Consider the following 20,860-nt stretch of genomic DNA (forward strand, 5'->3'; position numbering starts at 1 on the left):
ACTGCACTTAAGTAACTTATAAGTCACCTAGGTGAAGGCTAGGTGCAAAGTTACTTAGTGCGTGGTCACCCTGGCACTAGCCAAGGTACCCCCACATTGTTCAGGGAACCTTTCCCGGACTTTGTGAGTGCCGGGACACCATTACACACGTGCACTATGTATGGGTCAATACTTATATGTAGCGTCACCATGGTAACTCCGAACATGGCCATGTAACATGTCTAGGATCATGGAATTGTCACCCCAAAACCATCCTGGTATTGGGGGGACAATTCCATGCATCCCCGGGTCTCCAGTATAGAGCACGGGTACTGCCAAACTAACTTTCCGGGGTCTCCACTGCAGCTACTGCTGCTGCCAACCCCTCAGACAGGTTTCTGCCCCCCTGGGGCCTGGGCAGCCTGGTCCCAGGAAGGCAGAACAAAGGATTTCCTCTGAGAGAGGGTGTTACACCCTCTCCATTTGGAAATAGGAGTGAAAGGCTGGGGAGGAGTAGCCTCCCCCAGCCTCTGGAAATGTTTTGATGGGCACAGATGGTGCCCTCTCTGCATAAGCCAGTCTACACCGGTTCAGGGATCCCCCAGCCCTGCTCTGGCGCGAAACTGGACAAAGGAAAGGGGAGTGACTACTCCCCTGACCAGCACCTTCCAGGGGAGGTGCCCAGAGCTCCTCCAGTGTGTCCCAGACCTCTGCCATCTTGGATGCAGAGGTGTGAGGGCACAATGGACAGCTCTGAGTGGCCAGTGCCAGCAGGTGACATAAGAGACCCCTCCTGATAGGTTCTTACCTCTCTCAGTAGCCAATCCTCCTCTGTTGGCTTTTTAGGGTCTCTCCTGTGGGTATCTCACCAGATAACGAATGCAAGAGCTCACCAGAGTTCCTCTGCACTTCCCTCTTCGACTTCTGCCAAGGATCGACTGCTGACTGCTCCAGGACGCCTGCATAACCGCAACAAAGTAGCAAGAAGACTGCCAGCAACATTGTAGCGCCTCATCCTGCCAGATTTCTCAACTGTTTCCTGGTGGTGCATGATCTGAGAGCTGTCTGCCTTCAACCTGCCCTGGAAGCCAAGATGAAATATCCTGTGGGTCGACGGAATCGTCCCCCTGCTAACGCAGGCACCAAACTTCTGCATCACTGGTCCTCTGGGTCCCCTCTCATCCTCACGAGCGTGGTCCCTGGAACACAGGAGCTGGGTCCAAGTGTCTCCCATAGTCCAGTGGCCCTTCTGTCCAAATTTGGTGGCGGTAAGTCCTTGCCTCCCCACGCCAGACAGTAATCCTGTGTACTGTGTGAACTGCAGCTGCTGGGGCTTCTGTGCACTTTTGCAAGACTTCCTTTGTGCACAGCCTAGCCCAGGTCCCCAGCACTCCGTCCTGCATTGCCTAACTTGCTGAGTTGGACTCTGACGTCGTGGGACCCTCCTTTGTGACTCTGAGTCGACCGCTGTCCTCACATCTTCTAAGTGCCTGTTCAGGTGCTGCCTGCTTCTGCAGGGACTCTCTGAGTTGCTGAGCGCCCCCTCTGTCTCATCCTCCAAAGGGCAACCTCCTGGTCCTTCCTGGGCCCCACCAGCACCCAAAATCCTCAACTGCGACTCTTGCAGCTAGCAAGGCTTGTTTGCGGTCTTTCTGCGTGGAAACAACTCTGCATCCTCCAGCACGCCGTGGGACATCTTCTGACCAAAGGAGAAGTTCCTGGCACCTTCTGTTGTTGCAGAATCTTCCGCTTCTTCCACCGGGAGGCAGCCCTTTTGCACCTTCATCCGGGGTTTAGTGGGCTCCTGCCCCCCTGGACACGTGTGTGACTCTTGGACTTGGTCCCCTCCCTTTACAGGTCCTCAGGTCCAGGAATCCATCTTCAGTGTTTTGCAGTCAGTTGTTGCCCTTGCAGAATCCCCTATCTCAAATTTACTGTCTTTCTGGGGTAGTAGGGTAACTTTACTCCTACTTTTCAGGGTCTCATAGGGTATCTTGGACACCCATAGTGTTTTCTAACAGTCCCAGCGACCCTCTACACACTACACTAGGCCTGGGGAAAATATAACTTCACATTGCTGGCTAGCTAAATAACTTCAATCAGGGTGGTTCACATCCCCACAGGGAAGTAATTATACAGTGGATGATAAAGGGAGTAACCAATCTATTACAGAGCTACTCTCCACTTATCACCACTTAGACAATTAAGACTCAACTGGCCAAGGTTAGCCTTATTATCCTTTGTTTGGGGGGGGGGGAGGTTGTGTAGGAAGGTAGCCTCTTTCTAGCCTTGTTACCCCCACTTTTGGTCTGTTTGTGAGTATATGTCAGGGTGTTTTTGCTGCCTCACTGGGATCCTGCTAGCCAGGGCCCAGTGCTCATAGTGAAAACCCTATGTTGTCAGTGTGTTTGATATGTGTCACTGGGATCCTGCTAGCTCCTGCCCCCCCGGACATTTGCGTGACTCTTAGACTTGGTCCCCTTCCTTTACAGGTCCTCAGGTCCAGGAATCTGTCTTCAGTGTTTTGCAGTCAGTTGTTGCCCTTGCAGAATCCCCTATCTCGACTTTACTGTCTTTCTGGGGTAGTAGGGTAACTTTACTCCTACTTTTCAGGGTCTTGGGGTGGGGTATCTTGGACACCCTTAGTGTTTTCTAACATTCCCAGTGACCCTCTACACACTACACTAGGCCTGGGGTCCATTCGTGGTTCGCATTCCACTTTTGGAGTATATGGTTTGTGTTGCCCCTAGGCCTATTTCTCCCTATTGCATTCTATTGTGATTCTACATTGTTTGCACTACTTTATTAACTGTAACTTACCGGTTTTTGGTTTGTGTGCATATAATTTGTGTATATTACTTACCTCCTAAGGGAGTATATCCTCTGAGATACTTTTGGCATATTGTCACTAAAATAAAGTACCTTTATTTTTAGCAACTCTGAGTATTGTGTTTTCTTGTGATATAGTGATATATGATATAAGTGGTACAGTACGAGCTTTGCGTCTCCCAGTTCAGCCTAAGCTGCTCTGCTATAGCTACCTCTATCAGCCTTAGCTGCTAGAACACCTCTATTCTACTAATAAGGGATAACTGGACCTGGCACAAGGTGTAAGTACCACAAGGTACCCACTATAAGCCAGGCCAGCCTCCTACAGACTGCAGCTTCCTCACTCGCCGGTGCCCCTGTACCTCCGCCAGATGATGCTAAGGCACACATGGACAGGATGACAGAAGAAAATTGGGGGGTGGGGAGAGAGAGAAAGGGAACACTGGGCCAATTACAGCACCAACACCACAGATGGCATACACATTACCATCACACACAGGGACCAAGATTGAGCACTAACCACCACACTGGCATTCCATTGGCTAGGTACCAGAGCAAGATGAGAGCCAACCACCGCCATCTGCACCCCACCTGGGACCTACTACGCCCTGGCTGACATGGAATGCCACCTAGCTAGTTAACATGATTTTGCTTTCACCCATTTACCCTGGGCTGGACCACGCAGCAATGTATGAGCTGGCATTAAGGGGCACACACTGACTGGAACCCACCACCAGCAACCTATGCCAGGCAACAAGGATGGGTGTTACACACACTGTACTCACCCCCTTCTGGCTGCTGTGCTGCCCTCAAGCGCCCATTTATCTCTGGGTAGGCCATTAGGGGGGGTCAGGTTCCGACAGACACCCCTTCCTTGTTGGGAAGCCATCCCCAGCTGGGCCTCTGGGGTCTTCCAGGCCCAACATCTCAGGTCCTCCCACCGTTTCCTGCAGTGGGTGCTCCGCCTGCTATAGACCCCCAGGGTCCGCACGTCCTTGGCGATGGCACGCCACAATCTCTTCTTCTGATGGGTGCGGACCTGCGGAGGAAACACAGAAAGGAGGACACCATTAACCATACAATCCAGCCTGTCATACATATAGCCCACAAATACCATTTCCCCTCATCAGGCACGCACATCACCTGGAGCCCTGCATGTACACTACCACCAGCCATACCCCCCCACCCAAACGACACACTGCCAGCACACACACACATCTCCATGCAACCTTGTTCCATGCATCGTCCCCATGGTGTACTCACTTGTTGGTCTGCAGGCCCATACAGCTGTCAATACAGGGGTAGGATCCCATCCACCAGGTGCTTCAACTCCTCTGAAGTGAAGGCAGGGGCCCTTCCCCCCGCCACACGGGCCATGGCAGGTTCTAGACACAGGTCACAGCAGCACACGAAGTGGAGGTGTTGTCCTGTGGAAAGTCAGGAATGAAGTGAGGTTATAGTCAGAAAATGGTGGTCATGTCCACGGTAGGGGAACACTGTCACCGCCGCCGGTGATCCTTATTGGACAGTGTACTTCATAGAGGCCCATGTTAGCCAAAGAGGAATGGCACAGCGGTGCAAGACCGCCTTCCACCATAACGCCCAACACCAGCCGAGTTACATCACTTCCACCTGGCCCTACATACAGGACAGGCGGTCGCCATTTTATGGTGCAGGTCAACATTCTTAGATTGAAAACTGCATCATTGCTGTCAATTGTACATACATTGCCATTAACATAGTCCAGATACATACATGGTCAATGGACACTTAAGTGGTAGTTACATTGTTCAGTTTGTCACTCCCTTCTCACTCTTGTGTCCCTACCACTGCAGAGGGATAGGAGGAGGAAGCAAGCCCCCACGTACGGACCTCGTGTGGACTTGGCTACATTGGAGGACAAGCACATTATACTCAACTATAGACTGGGCCGGGCCACAATCACAGAGCTGTGTGCTAAACTGGAGCCTGAACTGATATCCGATATCTGTCAACCCACTGGGATTCCCCCTCTTGTGCAGGTTTCCAAGTGACAGCGGGCTTGGATGCAGGAATGTCACAGCCAATGTTATCAATAGTGTAGGGAAGGGTTTTGGCTGCCCTGGTCAAACACATGTGCAGCTACATCGCTTTCCCCCAAGTGGATGATTTGACCAACGTGAAGGCAGGTTTCTATGCAATGGAACATTTTCCAAATGTTATTGGGGCCACTGATGGAACACATATAGCATTTGTTCACCCCCCCCGCGGGCCAGTGAACACGTGTTCAGGAATCAGAAGGGTTTCCACTCACGCAATGTGCAAATGATGTGCCTTGCTGACCAGTGCAACTCCCACGTGTGGGAAAATGGCTCCTTGTTGCAGTTACCCCCCACGTTTTGCCTGATATGGATGCTGACTTGACTAAGAAGTGTGCTGGGACCCTGCTAACCAGGCCCCAGCACCAGTGCTCTATCAAATGTACCATTGTTTCCACAATTGGCACACCCCTGGCACACAGATAAGTCCTTGTAAAAGGTATCAGTGGTACCAAGGGCCCCGTGACAAGGGAAGGTCCCTAAGGGCTGTAGCATGTGTTGTGCCACCCTAAGGGACCCCTCACCTTACACATGCATACTGCCATTGTAGATTGTGTGTGTGTCGGTGGGGAGAAAAAGGCAAAGTCAACATGGCATCCCCCTCAGGATGCCAAGCACACAAAATACTGCCTGTGGCATAGGTAAGTCACCCCTCTAGCAGGCCTTACAGGCCTAAGGCAGGGTGCACTATACCACAGGCGAGGGCATAGCTACACGAGCAATATGCTCCTACAGTGTCTAAGTCTATTCTTAGACATTGTTAGTACAGTGTGGCCATATTAAGTATATGGTCTGGGAGTTTGTCAAAACGAACTCCACAGCTCCATAATGGCTACACTGAATACTGGGAGGTTTGGTATCAAACTTCTCAGAATAATAAAACCACACTGATGCCAGTGCTGGATTTATTACAAAAATGCACACAGAGGGCATCTTAGAGATGCTCCCTGTATTTTACCTAATCCTTCAGTGCAGGACTGACTGGTCTGTGCCAGCCTGCCATTGAGACGAATTTCTGGCCCCATGGAGTGAGAGCCTTTGTGCTCTCTGAGGCCAGAACAAAGCTTGCACTGGGTGGAGGTGCTTAACACCTCCCCCCTGCAGGAACTTTAACACCTACCAGTGAGCCTCAAAGGCTCAGGCTTCATGTTACAATGCCCAAGGGCACTGCAGCTAGTGGAGATGTCCGCCCCCTGGGCACAGCCCCCACTTTTAGCGGCAAGTCCAGAGGAGATAATGAGAAAAAAAGGGGGAGTCACCTACCAGTCAGGACAACCCCTAAGGTGCCCCCTGCCTTTACAAATCCTCCATTTTGGTTTTGGAGGATTCCCCCAATAGGAATACGGATGTGCCCCCTCCCCACAGGGAGGAGGCACAATGAGGGTGTAGCCACCCTCAAGGACAGTAGCCATTGGCACCTGACTGGCCCTGTGTTGCTACTGCTGTGGCTTTGGGGTTGCCTTGAACCCCCAACGGTGGGCTGCCTATGCCCAGGAGATTGACTGTGTAAGTGCTTTACTTACCTAAGAAACCTAACCAAACTTACCTCCCCTAGGAACTGTTGTTTTTGCACTGTGTCCACTTTTAAAATAACTTATTGCCATTTTAACCAAAACTGTGAGCACTACTGTTTTAAATCCTATACGTACCTGTGTGAAGCACCTTGCATTGTATGTACTTACCTCAAATCTTGTGGTTCTAAAATAAAGAAAATATATTTTTCTAAATAAAACCTATTGGCCTGGAGTTAAGTCTTTTGAGTGTGTGTTCCTCATTTATTGCCTGTGTGTGTACAACAAATTCTTAACACTACCCTCTGATAAGCCTACTGCTCGACCACACTACCACAAAATAGAGCATTAGTATTATCTAATTTTGCCACTACCAACCTCTAAGGGGAACCCTTGGACCCTGTGCACACTATCTCTCACTTTGAGATAGTATATACAGAGCCAACTTCCTACACCACGTCACTGCCCAGTAACCTGGGTTGGTGCACAATGCCCTTGTCTTGAGGAATAGCAGCATCCCACATGTGATGGCACAACTATAGAGGCACAGGGGTGGCTTATAGGTGAGCATGAGTCCCCACCCAATGCATGTCAGCGTATGGCTTCAGGCGTCATCCCCTATGCCATTGTGCAAGGCTAATGTTTGTCCCTCACTTCTTCCAGGTGACTCTGGCTACCCAAACCTGTCCTGGATCTTAACCACTGTAAGGAATCCGAGGACAGGGAATGAGAATAGGTATAATGATGCTCATGGGCAAACCAGGAGAATAACTGAGAGGACCTTCTGTCTCCTAAAGGCCAGGTTCAGATGCCTCCATCTGAAAGGTGGATCACTCTGCTTCTCCCCTGAGAAGGTCTGCCAGAGAGGTGTTGTATGCTACATGTTGCACAACCTGGCCATCAGACGACATGTGCCCTATCTGCAGGTGGAGGGGGGTGAAAATGCTCCTATGGCAGCAGTGGACCCCGAGGACAGTGAGGATGAGGAGGCAGAGGATAAGGATGTGGACAACAGGACGTCAGTTATACAGCAGTACTTCCAATGACACACAGGTAAGACAGTGGCACTGACCATTCCTCTGATTAATTATTTTTCTGTGTGGCTGTACATGATGGCAGTCACTTCCTTAGCATCCCAACTGACTGACACCTATGCCTTCTCATTTTACAGATGTTGGTGTGGTTACAACTGTGTACTGATGTGATGACTACAAACTGCTACAGGCCAGTTTTTGGATGGAATCACAAAGTTCAGGACAATTGCACAAGAGGAAACAGTTCAAAACATTGCACATTTTTCTCAGATAAAGCCCTATCATTCAAGTTGTGTTCAAGGGTGTTTATTGAAGTGATACATTTGGAAGGAATAGTGCAATGGAATGGGGTGATGGGGTAGGTAAGTTCAGGATATTGGACAAGTCTGTTTGTAGCACAGGTCCAGTGCCCAAGGAGACATAGGAAGGGGAGCAGTGGCACTTCAAAGTAGGCAAGGGGACACAGTGGAACACAAGGGGGACGTTCAGATGGGTCTCTGTGCTGGGCTGACCATTGGAGATCCGGCCCAGCAGTACCCCGGGGGCAACATCAGGCCTGGAGTGGGTGACCCAGATGGAAACCTCCTACCAGCCAACAAGGTGACGACAGCAGCCACAGGAGGGGTTTTTAAACCAACTCGTTCTTCACCAGTGAGTCGACAGATCCCGGCAGTGACGGCACCGGTGGGTGGACCCCACTAAGGAGCGGAGCAGAGGAGAAGACGCCGGCACCAGGGAAAAAATGAAGGCAGCAGCCCGACAACCTTCCCGACACCCTGGGGGACGAGCAGGATGCGGTGAGGCAAACAGACTGGCCACGCTCTGGGGAGAGCCTGGCCTCGTCAGGTACGGTCCTGTAACAGGATGGGGAGAGATACAATCAGGAACAGTGGGAGGAGGGAAAGCTGACTACTTGAAGACTGTTTTTTTTTTGTTTGTTTTGTTTTGCTGGGTGAAAAGGAGTAAACACCCTAGCTATATGATATCCTGTGTACGGGTAGTGGAATTGTGTTGAGGATTTATTTATTTTTGTTTGCTCTTGTTTCTGTTTTGGATTTTGATACATAATTGCTAATGGGTTCCAGGGGAGTAGAAAACCAATACCAAGTAGAGCGTAGTCTCATCAGATATACAAAAACAAAGAGAAAAGAGACAGCAAAGCAAAGAGAAAAGAGACAGCAAAGCAAAGAGAAAAGAGACAGAAAAGGACGGAAAGAAGACAGCAAAGGAAGGAAAACAGAAAACAGGAAAGAAGTACAGAAAGGGAAAGAGAAAACCAGCAAGAAAGAGAAAGAAGATACAAAAGAAAGAAAAGAGGGGAGAGCCAGACAGGCCAGGGGAAGAAAGAGAAAAGCGCAGTAGTAATACTTACCTATCCACCAACAATCTTGGATTCTTCTTTCTCCCCATGCGCCTCCTGAGTCACCATCTGGGAAAAGAAGAATGAAGAGGGTGAAGACCACATGAGACCACCGAGAAGAAAGAAAAGCAAAGAGAAATAAAATGAAGAGCAAGGAAAAGAACTATAGAACTGTTATTTGTCATACAAAATCTAATAAACCACATGTACTACAATATCGCCTGCGAGCCTCCATTACTGTGACCCTGTCACCGTCTCATTTCCTAGCGGTGGTCTTGGTCTTCGCAAGTGTCTCTTGTGTCTGTCTGGGTCACAGGGAACGTTTGCGGGTTGGTTCACCTTCTGCAGGGGGAGGGATGCTGGTGGCTTGTGGGTCCTGTGGCAGGGCCTCCTGTGCACTGGCTGCAGCAGATGTGGAGGGTTGTTCAGTTGACTGGCTAGTGGTAGGGGCCCACTAGTGTGCTATGTAGTACATCATTATTTTGGCTATATAACCCAGCACCCCTGCAATGGAGACCATGGTGGTGTTGAGGGCCTGCAATTCTTTCCTGATCTCCTGGTGGTGTTCCTCCTGCATGACATCTATCACCTGACCCATCTTGTCCTGGGATTGTTGGTAAGACCCCAGGACATGGGTGAGTGCCTCCTGGGCAGTCGATTCCATTGCCTGTCCTCCCCCTGGCGCACAGCTGTCCTCCGTGTGTCCCTGTCGCCCTGTGCCTGTGTCCCCTGAATGGTGTGCCCACTGCCACTGACCCCAGAACCCTGATTGTCTTGGCTGTGAGGTGTGGACTGGGGTCCCTGTACAGGTGGGCACACTGCTGATTGACGTGTCCTGTGGACAGAGGTGTGGGGCCGTTGGGTGGCTTCTGTGGTGTTGGATACTGATGGGAGAGGCTCTGTGGTGGACTGGGTGTAGGCTGGGGTATCCGACTGACCAGTGGTCCCTGATGGGCCAGGGAGTTCATCCAGATCCAGTAGTCCAGAGTTGCTGTCATCACTGGGGGCATCTTCTGGTGGAAGACTGGGTGGCCGTGGCACCTCCTCGCCGCTGGGATTGGCTGGGGCACCTGTGGGGATGTAAGATGTATATTATGCTACATGTCTGTGACATATTCGACATCCCAAGTTTCCCCATTATTGTTGCTGTTGCCCTGCCACCTTCGTTTGTGTATTGTGATGCATTGTAGGACTGTTATTTTTCCATGCTGTGCATGCATTGGAGCTGGGTGTGCTTGTAGGGCTGGGAGGGATGGGCATGCAGTAAGTATGACATGCAGGGCTTGGCATTTGGGATTGTTGTTTGTGTTGGTGCACTGTGTAGGATGGAGTAGAGTGATGGGTGTCAGGGTGAGAGGTGGTAGAGCATGCAGGTATGGGGGGTTAAGTAGCAAATATTGACTCATCAGTGTCCAGTCCTCTGGCAACTCCAGTGAGTCCCTCAGGATGCAGTGTTGCAAAGACTAGCTGCTCCCATGCTGTCAGCTGTGGGGGAGGAGGTGAGGGTCCACTGCCAGTCCTCTGGATGGCGAGCTGGTGCCTTGCTGCCATGGAACGTGCCTTCCCCCGTAGGTCGTTCCACCTGTTCCTGATGCCGTCCCTTGTTGGTGGATGCTGTCCCATGGTGTTCACCCAGTCCACGATTCTCTGCCATAGCTCCATCTTCCTTGTAATGGAGATTTGCTGTATCTGTGCTCCAAACAGCTGTGGCTCTCTCCTATTTCCTCCACCATGAACCGCAACTCCTCATGAGTGAAACGGGGTGCCTTTGTAGGGACATGGATGTTATAGTTATGTTGATGTTTTACCCATACAAAACCATAGAAATTCAAGTTATAGTAATACTTATATGTGTATGTATGTAGGGTTTTGCCTACCTTATATACAATTACCTTGTGATGTGCTGGAAGTGCTGAAATTAATGTAGCAGGCCCCTGTCAGGAAGCAAGGCCCGCAGATTGAGCCCATTCCACAGCACCGCAAGGGATTCATAAATGTCCTGCAGCCAACGTATAAGCGGCCCTAGGCAAGGGAGGCTGTGAAAAATTAGGTTATTGAGTGGGAGATTCTGAACTCACTTCAAGCAACAAACACAATCCTTGTCAGGGTGAACGAGAAAAAGTCACTAAATTATCCTGTGCTTAACCCTTTCGTAGCTTGGCACAAAAGCAGTCAGACTTAACTTAGAGGCAATGTGTAAAGTATTTATACAGCACTTAGTCAGTAATAAAGTGAAAACACACCACAAGCAAAAACCCACACCTATGTAGAAAAACAGAGTGAGTTTTAATAAATAAAAGTATGCCAGTATGAAAAAGAAAATCAAATCAGTAGAACTTGAGATATACAGTTTCAAATCTAGGATAAAAGTAATGCCAAAAAGTGCAAAGCACCAAATGGGGTTATCTGGTTGTGCCATACTGGGACAAAGTCACAAGTTCAAGCTGACCACAGTGGAGTGCGGGCGGCTTATAGGACCAAGTTTGGCTGGCTGGGAAATGTACCTTGCTCTATTTGGACTAAGATGTGATGTTCTGCGTCGCACTGTCTTGGGTCCCATCAGTTTGGATGAGGCTGCCCATCAGCAGCAGCGAAGTACTGTGTAGAGTTGCGTTGCTTCAGTTCCAATGTAGCCACCACTCAGGAGCTGCAAGATGCTGCTATACAAGGTTCTGCGTCGAGATGTGCAGTGCATCAATTACGATAAGCCTGCTAATTAGGAGCTGCGATGCAACGTCCTGCACCAACTTGTGTTGTGTCGGTTCTGATGGAACCCACAGTTGGACCAGGAGGTATAGACTTTGATGCCAGTCAAGGATCCAAGACCTGGGGGCATGTCTTGGGAATCAGGACTTACTTCAGCAGTGGCCAGCAGCAGAAGGCAGGTCCAGTTGAGTCTAGGCAGCGGAAGGACAAGTCTTTAAAGCTTATGTCCTTGTAGCTCAGATAGGAGGCCAGTCAGCTAGCATTTGGAGTCACACTGGTGGTTCTGGGTTCAAGCAGCAGGTCCATTCTTCCTTCTTCAGGCAGCAGGGTTGTCCATCTTGCAGCAGGGCAGTCCTTCCAGCAGCAGAGTAGTCCTTACTTTGAGTCTTCCGCAGGTTCAAAAGTGATCTACAGAGTTGATCTAAGGGTCCAGTATGTATATCTGGTGCAAACTGTGTTGTGGGAGAAGTTTCTAGACTTCATCCCCCACATCAAGTTTTGGAATTTTCTTCCTTCTGCTGGCATGGCTCTGAGGGGGTCAAGGGTGACAATAAACTAGTGTGAAGTCCTTTGTGAGTGTGCTGTAAAAGCCACTTTGAAGTGTAATTGTAGTAGGTGGCAGAGTGTGCTGTAAAAGCCACTTTGAAATGTAATTGTAGTAGGTGGCAGATCTGTCCCTCCAATCAGCTCAGGATGGCTCATTCTACTGACACCCAGTCTTCCTTTGTGATGCTGTTTGTAAGGAATACACAAAGGCCAACTGCCAGCTACACCTAGTCAAGTGAGACAGGATACAGGCAACAACCAAATGGTTAGGACAAAAAATGCCAAATTTCTAAAAGTGGCATTTTCAAAATTCTGACTTAAAATCTATTTCACCGATAAAGGTTTTAAATTATTATAATTAAAGACCAAACTTGACATTGCAGCCTGCTCCTAATCAAAAGTTGTCATGTATTCAATGTAATAAGGGAGCCCTATATTATCCTATGGGAGGAGGTAGACCTTGCAGTAGTGAAAAACTGATTAAAGAGTGTTTCACTACCATGACATGTAAAACTTAAAACTGTGTCCAACTGTTTAAATACACTTCAACCTGACCTAAGTGCCAATTGTACAATGTTTTAGGGAGAGAACTCAAGTGCTTTAGCACTGATTTGCATGGTTAAGTGAACACACTCCTAAAACTAACAAAATACAAATTCTGCACGACAGGAGGAGTGAAGGCAAAATGTTTTGGGGGATAGCACCCAACGGAGTCAGGTCTAACAGAGGTCCATCTGCAGTGCGGGCTGACACCCACAGCAATGGGTCAAGGTGGGTTTCATCAGGGAGGCCATGTGGTCTTCAGGGCATTAGCAGCACCTGTGGCCACGGGGGGTGCAGGGGGATCCCATCAAACTGTATCGCAGCCTAGGGGCCCAGCATCAGACAACAGCCACGACCCAGAGTAAGCAGCGACTATGCCCCTGCCTGAGTTCGGACAAGACGGCACCACCCGGTGCCTTTAAGAAATCTTGAAGGGTCCTATGCTAGGTGTTGGACCCGGCTAGAAGCTCCTCTATTGTGTGTCTACCATATTGCAGTCCCAAGCCACGCCCCTCCTGCCTGGTAATAAACAGCCATGGCTGCACCAACCATACTGAAAACAAAAGTCTTTTAACTGAAGTGTTATCATGCACCTCATTTACGATAATGCATCTGGGTGAACTGGGTGCTGGGATGTCAGGCAGCGGGCTCTGTTACTCCTTTGATTAGGCTCCCTTGAGCTGGTGAGCTGATGTGTGATGCACCTGCAAACAGTGAGTGGTACAATGATCTCAGAAGCCTATGAGCAGCCTTCCCAGCATCTTTAAAATGAACTTGTTACTTTCTACTGATAGACAATTATGATGAAACACGTGTCTAGTGATATACAGCACTTGCTGCACCAACCATGGTGAAAACGAAAGACTTTTAAATGAAGTAAGTGTTACCATGCATATAAAATGCATCTGAGCTAATTGGGTGCTGGAATGTCAGGCATTGTGCTCCCTTTCCACTCTGATGGACCTGGCACAGCATGACAGTCATCTAGCAGAGCTGAATTCACGGTACCGCGGAATGGAAACATGAGCTGCTGCAATCAACCTGTTAGAGCTTTATCTAGCGATAGCTATTTATGTAGGTCTTGCCCCGGGAGCAGGTGTTTGATTATATTTTCTTAGCTCAAACAGTTCATGCACAGTGTTTTTTGCATTATTCTTTTGGTCTTAGGAGTTTGCATTGTTTTACAGCGTCTCTTTTATTCTCTACACTGTCCAGAATCGTTACAACCTGTTTTTGATTGAGGGTATTTTACACTGGTTTTCAATGACATTTCATACTTCTAATTAGATGTTATTTACCACATGCTTTATTTTTTGCTTGTGGGAAGATCATATGCAGGCCCAAATCTCTTATATAAACTCCTGTTTGCTCAGGGATTGGTATTTACAGCTGGGTGGTACTTATCGAAGCCAGTAATCATCGGGTGCATTAAATAGGTTACCCTTTGTTATATTTCGACAGGTAAAACCTGGCAGAATATAACTGGGGGGTAGGGGAAAGTGTAGGGAACGACTGTGCCAAACGGATTTTGGTGCAGTAGGCATCAAAATCCGCATGGTATTCCCCAAAATGTGTTATAGGTTCTTTTTATCGCATCTGATGAATAATGAACCCTGTGGTATTGTTCCCCATCAGGTGCAATAAATAGCAACTTCGCTCGGAATCAAGGCCGCGATAAATAGCGCATATGGTCCACAAATATGCTGTATTTGACACGTAATAAAAAAAAACACATCTGGCTTTTAACACGTGATCAGAGGAGTCTGTAAATTTATTTGCTATTGACCCTGGCATGTGGAAATTCCCACTACACCTAACACATAATAAGGAAGCATGTGTTTCTAGAATAATTATGCAAAATACCTGTGAAAAAAACGACAAATAACTACTATGCTCTATAAGGGGTTACAGTTACCTGAAACCTCTCTGACTCTCTAAATAAAATCAACCACGTAGAGCGGAAATATTAAGAGTATCATGCACCTGCATAATCTCAAAACGCTGTGGATTCTAGTATTTGAAACAGAAAGTGCGTGCACTCTGCACCCTCACAGTACATGTCCCATACTATAACATCACAACTTGCCTTCCTTAATGTAAACGTCCACGATTTAACAGCAATAATTATAATACGTGTTAATTAAACATCTGCTGAAAATGTTATCAATGCAAGCAATGTCCCTGAATAAAAGACGAAAGGCAGTCATTTCTCCATCAAGCGGCTAAAAATAAGCAGCTCCTCACACCACCTGAGTCTGCCTCCCTTTTTTGGAGCGAACTCTATCGACTAGTTCTATCCACACATTGCTCCCGTATGCTGTTTACAACGAGAAATGCATGCTGGGATGTCTACATTCTGACTGTAAGTCAGGCAGCAAGTTAACCCTTCAGTGTCACAGTCTCCTTAGTGTTTCAGAGGCGCGCTGCAAGTCGCGGTGCTGGTATGTTGCACAGGCGGCCCGTTGTGCGGGCTGCAGGGCGAGTTACCTGCGCAGGTCTGGAGGCACAGGGCTGGGCTCGGTGCCCTACATGGCAGAACAGGGAGGAGGAGACCTGCAGGACATGCCTTTTCCACACACCTGCCGCCAACATGACAGAGTTCACACCAAGGCCGTGCCCAGTAGAAGCCCTGCGGCGAGGGCGGACCGCCGGCCCGGGGTGCCTTGCGGGGTACAAGGGCAGCGGAGAAGGGCCCCCCCGCCCCCGGACTGGGCGGTACATCCCCCAGCAGCAGGGCCCCGGAGGCCCCGTGCGTCGCCCGTCAGGGCGCAGGGGGAGGTGTGCGCGTGCAGGGCGCCCCACACCCCAGAACCTGACACTCGCCAGCTGTGCTCCCCCCGCCCCCCGTCTCCCAGCGCGAGCCTCCTCCCCCCAACCACCACCACCCCAACCCGGCCAGCTCGAGCCGCCCCGTTGCATTGTGGGCGCAGTCCGTTGTTCATTTGCCATCCGCGACCTCCTTGGCCGAGGCCTAGTGTTGGAAGAGTGGGGCGCGCGGGGGATGGTGACGCCGGCGCGCCGAGGGGGGCTTAAAGCGAATACTGCTGACTGAGGAGGGGGAGGAGAACGGCGCGGACCCCCCCTGCGCTGTCTGAAGCGGACACTGCCCCCCTGGCGCGCTCCGGCGGGGGGGCTCCCCATTGTGCGGTCTTGGGGCTCTGATTCTCGAACGTTGTGTAGAGGGGCTCGCGGCCGGTGAGAAGGGGAGGCAGGAGCCTCAGGGCGACCGTTGAGCGATTGGACAACATGTCGGGAGAACGAAACCGCCGGACGCTGGCGTTCAGGGGCTGCGGGGGCAGCAGTGGCCTTGGCGGGCCCAGCGGGCTGTCTACCCCCGCCGCCGAGGTCACACCGGCCGTGGTGGCTGTTCCAGTGGAAGAACCAGCCATTTGGCCCCCGCAGCAGTTGAACGGGCGGCTGCGGGAGGAGGTTGAGGTGGAACTGGAGCCCGAGGGCCCAGACGACGACGACGAGGAGGACGACGAGGCCGAAGCGCCTTCGGCCGGCCGTACAAGACAGGAAGCCGAGGACGGGGGATCTCTGAGTAGCGGCAGCAGCGACGAGGACGAAGACGACGACGACGATGATGATGACGAGGAAGACGAGGCTGGCAGCCCGGGGAGCGGCCTCAGTGGGAGGCCCTCCGGGGATGGTGGCGACGATGCCGAGGCGCAGGACGTGGAACCAGCAGAGGAGCAGCCGGTGCGGCGCCGGGCTCTGGCTCCTGCCAGGCCGCAATCGCTGCTACACGGCCTGCACGCCGGTTCCTTCCAGGACTCGTGGCTCCGGGAGTTCCCGTGGCTGCGCTTCAGCCAAGAGACGGGGCTTATGAGTTGTGCTTGGTGCCGTCAAGAGGACGGCGGAGGGCGAGACGAGCTTAGCAAGGGCACCCGCAACTACAAGCGACCACTGTTGTTGAGGCACCACCTTTCCGCCGAGCACAGACTCAAGGATCCTGATTCACAGGTAGGTGCTGGGTATTGCATCCTCCATTGTGTGTCAAGGGTGTTGGAGACACGGCTCAATCTCCGTAGTCGTCCTTCTAGGAGACTGACCTGTTATGTAAATATTCATCTGTCATCTGTCTTAACTCGAAGCACCCGCCCCATATACAGCATGGCCTCATGTCACACTGTCGCTGACCACGGTGTTTTACGACCCTTCCACACGACCCGAGGAGTTACCTAACACTATTCGACATCTTACTTTCACCCAAGAATTTGAGCTTTAGACCTGCCATGTGCGCCCCATCCTCGAAGCTTCGTAAATCACGATGTCATCTGCGGCCTTGTTCGCCCACTTTACGCACATCAATGTCCAATAGACCTATTTGATAGCCAACATTAAGGCTTGCCTTTCAGTCTTGTCTAGCCAAAGGTTAAGCGGTGGTCGCTTTACAAACTGATACTGTCTTGTGTTTGTGTGATACTTGTTATTTGTGCGAGAACTGGTATATCTCTGAAAGTGCTAATCAGTTATAAATTCAGATTAGAGATCCAGGTAACGGCAAGCATTGGCAAAGGGAAGATGTCTTGCCTGTATGATATCTGCTGGCTTTGGCAATGTTTTAGCCATGTTGTACTACAGTGTGGCTGCTGTTAGTCTAGCTAAACATTTGTGGAGTGGGATAGACTGGGGTAGAGTGGAACGAGATATATAGGAAAGGTTGGAGTCGGAGTGGATTGGGTAGATTGTTGTGAGTTAGGTTGAATTAGGATGGATTGGGTAGATTGTTGTATGGTAGGTTGAATTAGGGTGGATGTGGGTAGGTTGGAGCAGAGTGTGGTAAATTGAAGTGGGGAAGATTGGATTATTGTAGGGTAGATTGGGTCATTTATAGTAGACTAGATTGGGGTGGGGTAGATTGAGTGGATTATAGTAGGGTGGATTTAAGTTGGGTGGAGTAGATATGAGTGTGGTATATTAGGTGGCTTGGAGGGGAGTAGATGGGGTGGATTAAAGTAGTATGGAATGGGGTGGATTAGAGTGGGTGGGGTAGTTTAGGTTGGAGTGGAGTCAGAGTGGAGTAGACTGGGCTAGAGTCGAGTTGATTAGAATGAAGTAAATTGGGGTACATTGGAGTGGGGTAGTTTAGTCTGGAGTGAAGTGGGGTGCATTGAGGGTGTGGGTTAGATTGGCCTGAAGTGGGCTAGATGTGCGTGGCTAGTGGTAGATTGGAGTGGAATGGAGTGTGGTAGAGGGGAGTGGGTTTGGAGTGGGGTAGATCAGAGTGGTGTTGGATAGGTTTGAATGGAGTTGAGAGTTGAGTGATATATATATTTTGACAGTACAGCAGATTAGAATGGAATGAGGTAGATTGGGATTGAATAGGGTGGAGTAGATAAAGGCATATTGTAGTGGGGTAAAGATGGGAGTGGTAAATTGGACTAGGACTAGGGCCGATTTGGGTGGATTGGAATTGGGTGGATTGGAGTGGAGCGGGGCAGATGGAAGTGGAGTGGGCTAGATTTGGGTAGAGAGGCGAGTCAGGTATGCTGGAGTGTGATAGATAAGGTGGCTGGAGTGGGTTAGACTAGGGTATATTGGAGTGAAGTGTAGTAAACTACAGTAGATGGGGAGAGTGGGATAGATTGAGGTGGATTGGAGTGGGGTAGATTTGATTTTAGTGGATTGGGGTCGGGGGTAGATTGAGGTGGGGTAGGTTGGCATGGGAGACAGTGGAGTGGGGCGTATAGTGGAGTGGCATATTGAGTGAATGGTGTACTGGCATGTCGTAGAATGGCATAGAGTGGAGTGGCGTAGTGTCGGGTATGCATGGTGTGGTAGCACACTGCCATTACAGACCAAACATTTTCAATTGAAAGGTCCATTACATTTATACCGAGATACGGTTTTTACTACGTACAAACAATTTGTGCAAATGTCATCACCTGGTGGTTTTGTGTTTCAATCATATTAACATATTCAGATTTCCACTACACTTCAGAACCACAAAAAATGTGCTTAGTTTATACTGATGTATTTTGAAACATGTTTGTTTTTTGTGTGCGCTAGGGGAAAAAATCTTACACCCTCCCCACTCACATGGCTGCTCAGCAGGGTTGTCACCTAAATTCTCTCACTTTGAAGTTGGAGAAGGAAAAGCAAACACCAAGCTCCCTCCAAAGATGGAGGCTGACTTTTGACCTCTGTTTTTGAATGCACAGGAAATGTGACAAGATAAGAACAAGATTAAGAGCCCTGTGTACAGAAAGCGAGTGTGTAAGAATACAGTAAACAAGGTTGGAACTACATAAGGGACGAACTGAAGCTCAACAGCCAAAAACAAATAGCCAGAAAATCTTAGTTACAAAGCCAGTTGCCAGCAGTGGGAGGAATGCATTCTCAGGCTAGCTTTCAGAATACCCACAAAAGTCATAAGCAGCCAGACAGCACAGCTCAGGTAGGCTTCGACTGTAAACAGATCAGATAAAAAAAAAAAAAAGTTTTCTAATGCTATGCTCCCATATTATTATTATTATTATTATTATTATTATTATTATTATTATTATTATTTTTTTAAACGGACAGGCAGGGGATCACCAGTACTCCATCAATTCAGGAAGGAATTCAAGACCCACTTGATCAGGCAATACAGGGGTGTGGAAATTAACAAAATACTTGTCCATGGGACACGTTGCTTCATAAATCTACTTGCCCTGTAAAAAGTCTACTTGCCCCTTTGGTGCCATTTAGTGTAGTGACAGTTTATGGCAGTCATTTCACTAAGGAAGAGCTCTGTTAGCAGCATCTCCGATTTATAACAGAGGTAATACTATAATAGGGCTTGAATACCTGCAATTTAAGCCCCACTATAGCAGTTTTTTTTTATTTTGCCACCTTTACGCAGATCTGCATTCTGGGGCTGGAGGAAGAAGTAAGCAATAGTTCCAGGACTGGAATGCCTTTGGGTCTGTTTAGACCTACAAACTTGCATGTTTTAAGGATTTTTACTAGTCTTTCCCCCCTACTGAGAAATGTTGGAAATTTACTCCTGAAAAAGGCAGTAGAAGTTCTTCCAGGGTTGAAGGGAAAAAGTGATTGGAGGGAAAGTAAACATGTACGTGCTCAATAGATTTTTGCATGAGCAAATCTATATCTGCTCTTGCTAAAATACAGTTCACAAATATTTTTCTAGGAGTATGATTTCCTGGTCTGCTGCTGTAAATTCTTGTGCATTCACGAAAGCTACTAATGCAAAGACATATACAATGGGTGCACTTTTGTGACTTTCTTAAAGAATTGAGCCCCTAATTAGGTCTGGCGTTTTAACCAAGATATTTTGTTTTTATTACAATTCTATTTCTGTTTTAACAATCTATGTACTAGCTTTGAGGTGATAACATTCTGCTGTTCCATAAGGAGCGTATTGGAACACAAACTAGTTTTATTTAGTGCCAGGAAGTACTGTGGCAGTGTGTGCTTTTTAAGACCATATGACCTGATTTTTTATTTTTTTATTTTTTTGCCATTGTTTGTTACAATGGCAAGGGCCTGGCAGCCCCCACAACAATAAAATGTTTCAAAAGCCATGTCAAAACAAGACACACATTGACAAAACCAAAAGACTGGATCGGGTGGCTTTGCCAGTGCTTATTTATTTTCATGCTTCCCATAATATTGTTGAAAATGGTTACAGTGCTCTTTCCTTTTTTTGAAAATACTAGTATGCGTCAACACATTTTACTAATTGACGCTTCAAATAAATAGTACCTAAAATGTCACAGTAATTTAGCAGAACATTTTTTTCCTACTTGTTTTTTTTTTCTGAAGATTTTATTTTGAAAGCAAAGAATCCTCAATCTTGCTGCGTTCTGGGACCATTATGCCTGGCCTCATATTGTTGAGCGTTCAAAAAGTGTGTATATACTCTTTTTTTTTTTTTTTTTTACTGAAACCACACTCACTAATGCAGTGTGACCTTACATTCTTTAATAAGAGCACTCACCCTAATGATAAAGGCTTAGAATTATAGAACCATAAATACAAGTTTTGAACAGCATTAACATGTAGACACAAATATTACCTCCATTGCAGACAGTTTCCTTCCCTGTAACTGGCAGCCAAAGGGTTTGTGCTGGACGGGGGTTGGGCTTATTTGTCTCAAGGACAAAGAAAACATCACCTGGACGTCGGTCTATAGGAATTCCACACCCCTACAATAAGTACACCAACTTGGCTAGCAGTAATTTTTCTTTCTCCACAAGACTTGGTCCAGATCTGTAGCTGACCCCATGTATTGTCTTTCAATATTAGTGTGTCTACTGTTGTGTT

The 20,860-nt window shown here is 48.6% G+C and overlaps 1 protein-coding gene across 1 annotated transcript in view; it reads left to right on the top strand.

Annotated features, from left to right (window-relative positions):
• The first annotated feature begins 14,936 nt into the window (after window positions 1-14,936).
• ZBTB10 (zinc finger and BTB domain containing 10) overlaps window positions 14,937-20,860 on the top strand; it is a 264,270-nt gene continuing 258,346 nt past the window's right edge. Inside the window, exon 1 of the mRNA XM_069220405.1 lies at window positions 14,937-16,552. Within this exon, the coding sequence (XP_069076506.1) occupies window positions 15,833-16,552 (720 nt within the window). The 5' untranslated portion in view covers window positions 14,937-15,832. The remainder of the gene's footprint in view (window positions 16,553-20,860) is intronic.

This window comes from Pleurodeles waltl, chromosome 2_2, assembly GCF_031143425.1.
Source record: "Pleurodeles waltl isolate 20211129_DDA chromosome 2_2, aPleWal1.hap1.20221129, whole genome shotgun sequence".
NCBI lineage: Eukaryota > Metazoa > Chordata > Amphibia > Caudata > Salamandridae > Pleurodeles > Pleurodeles waltl.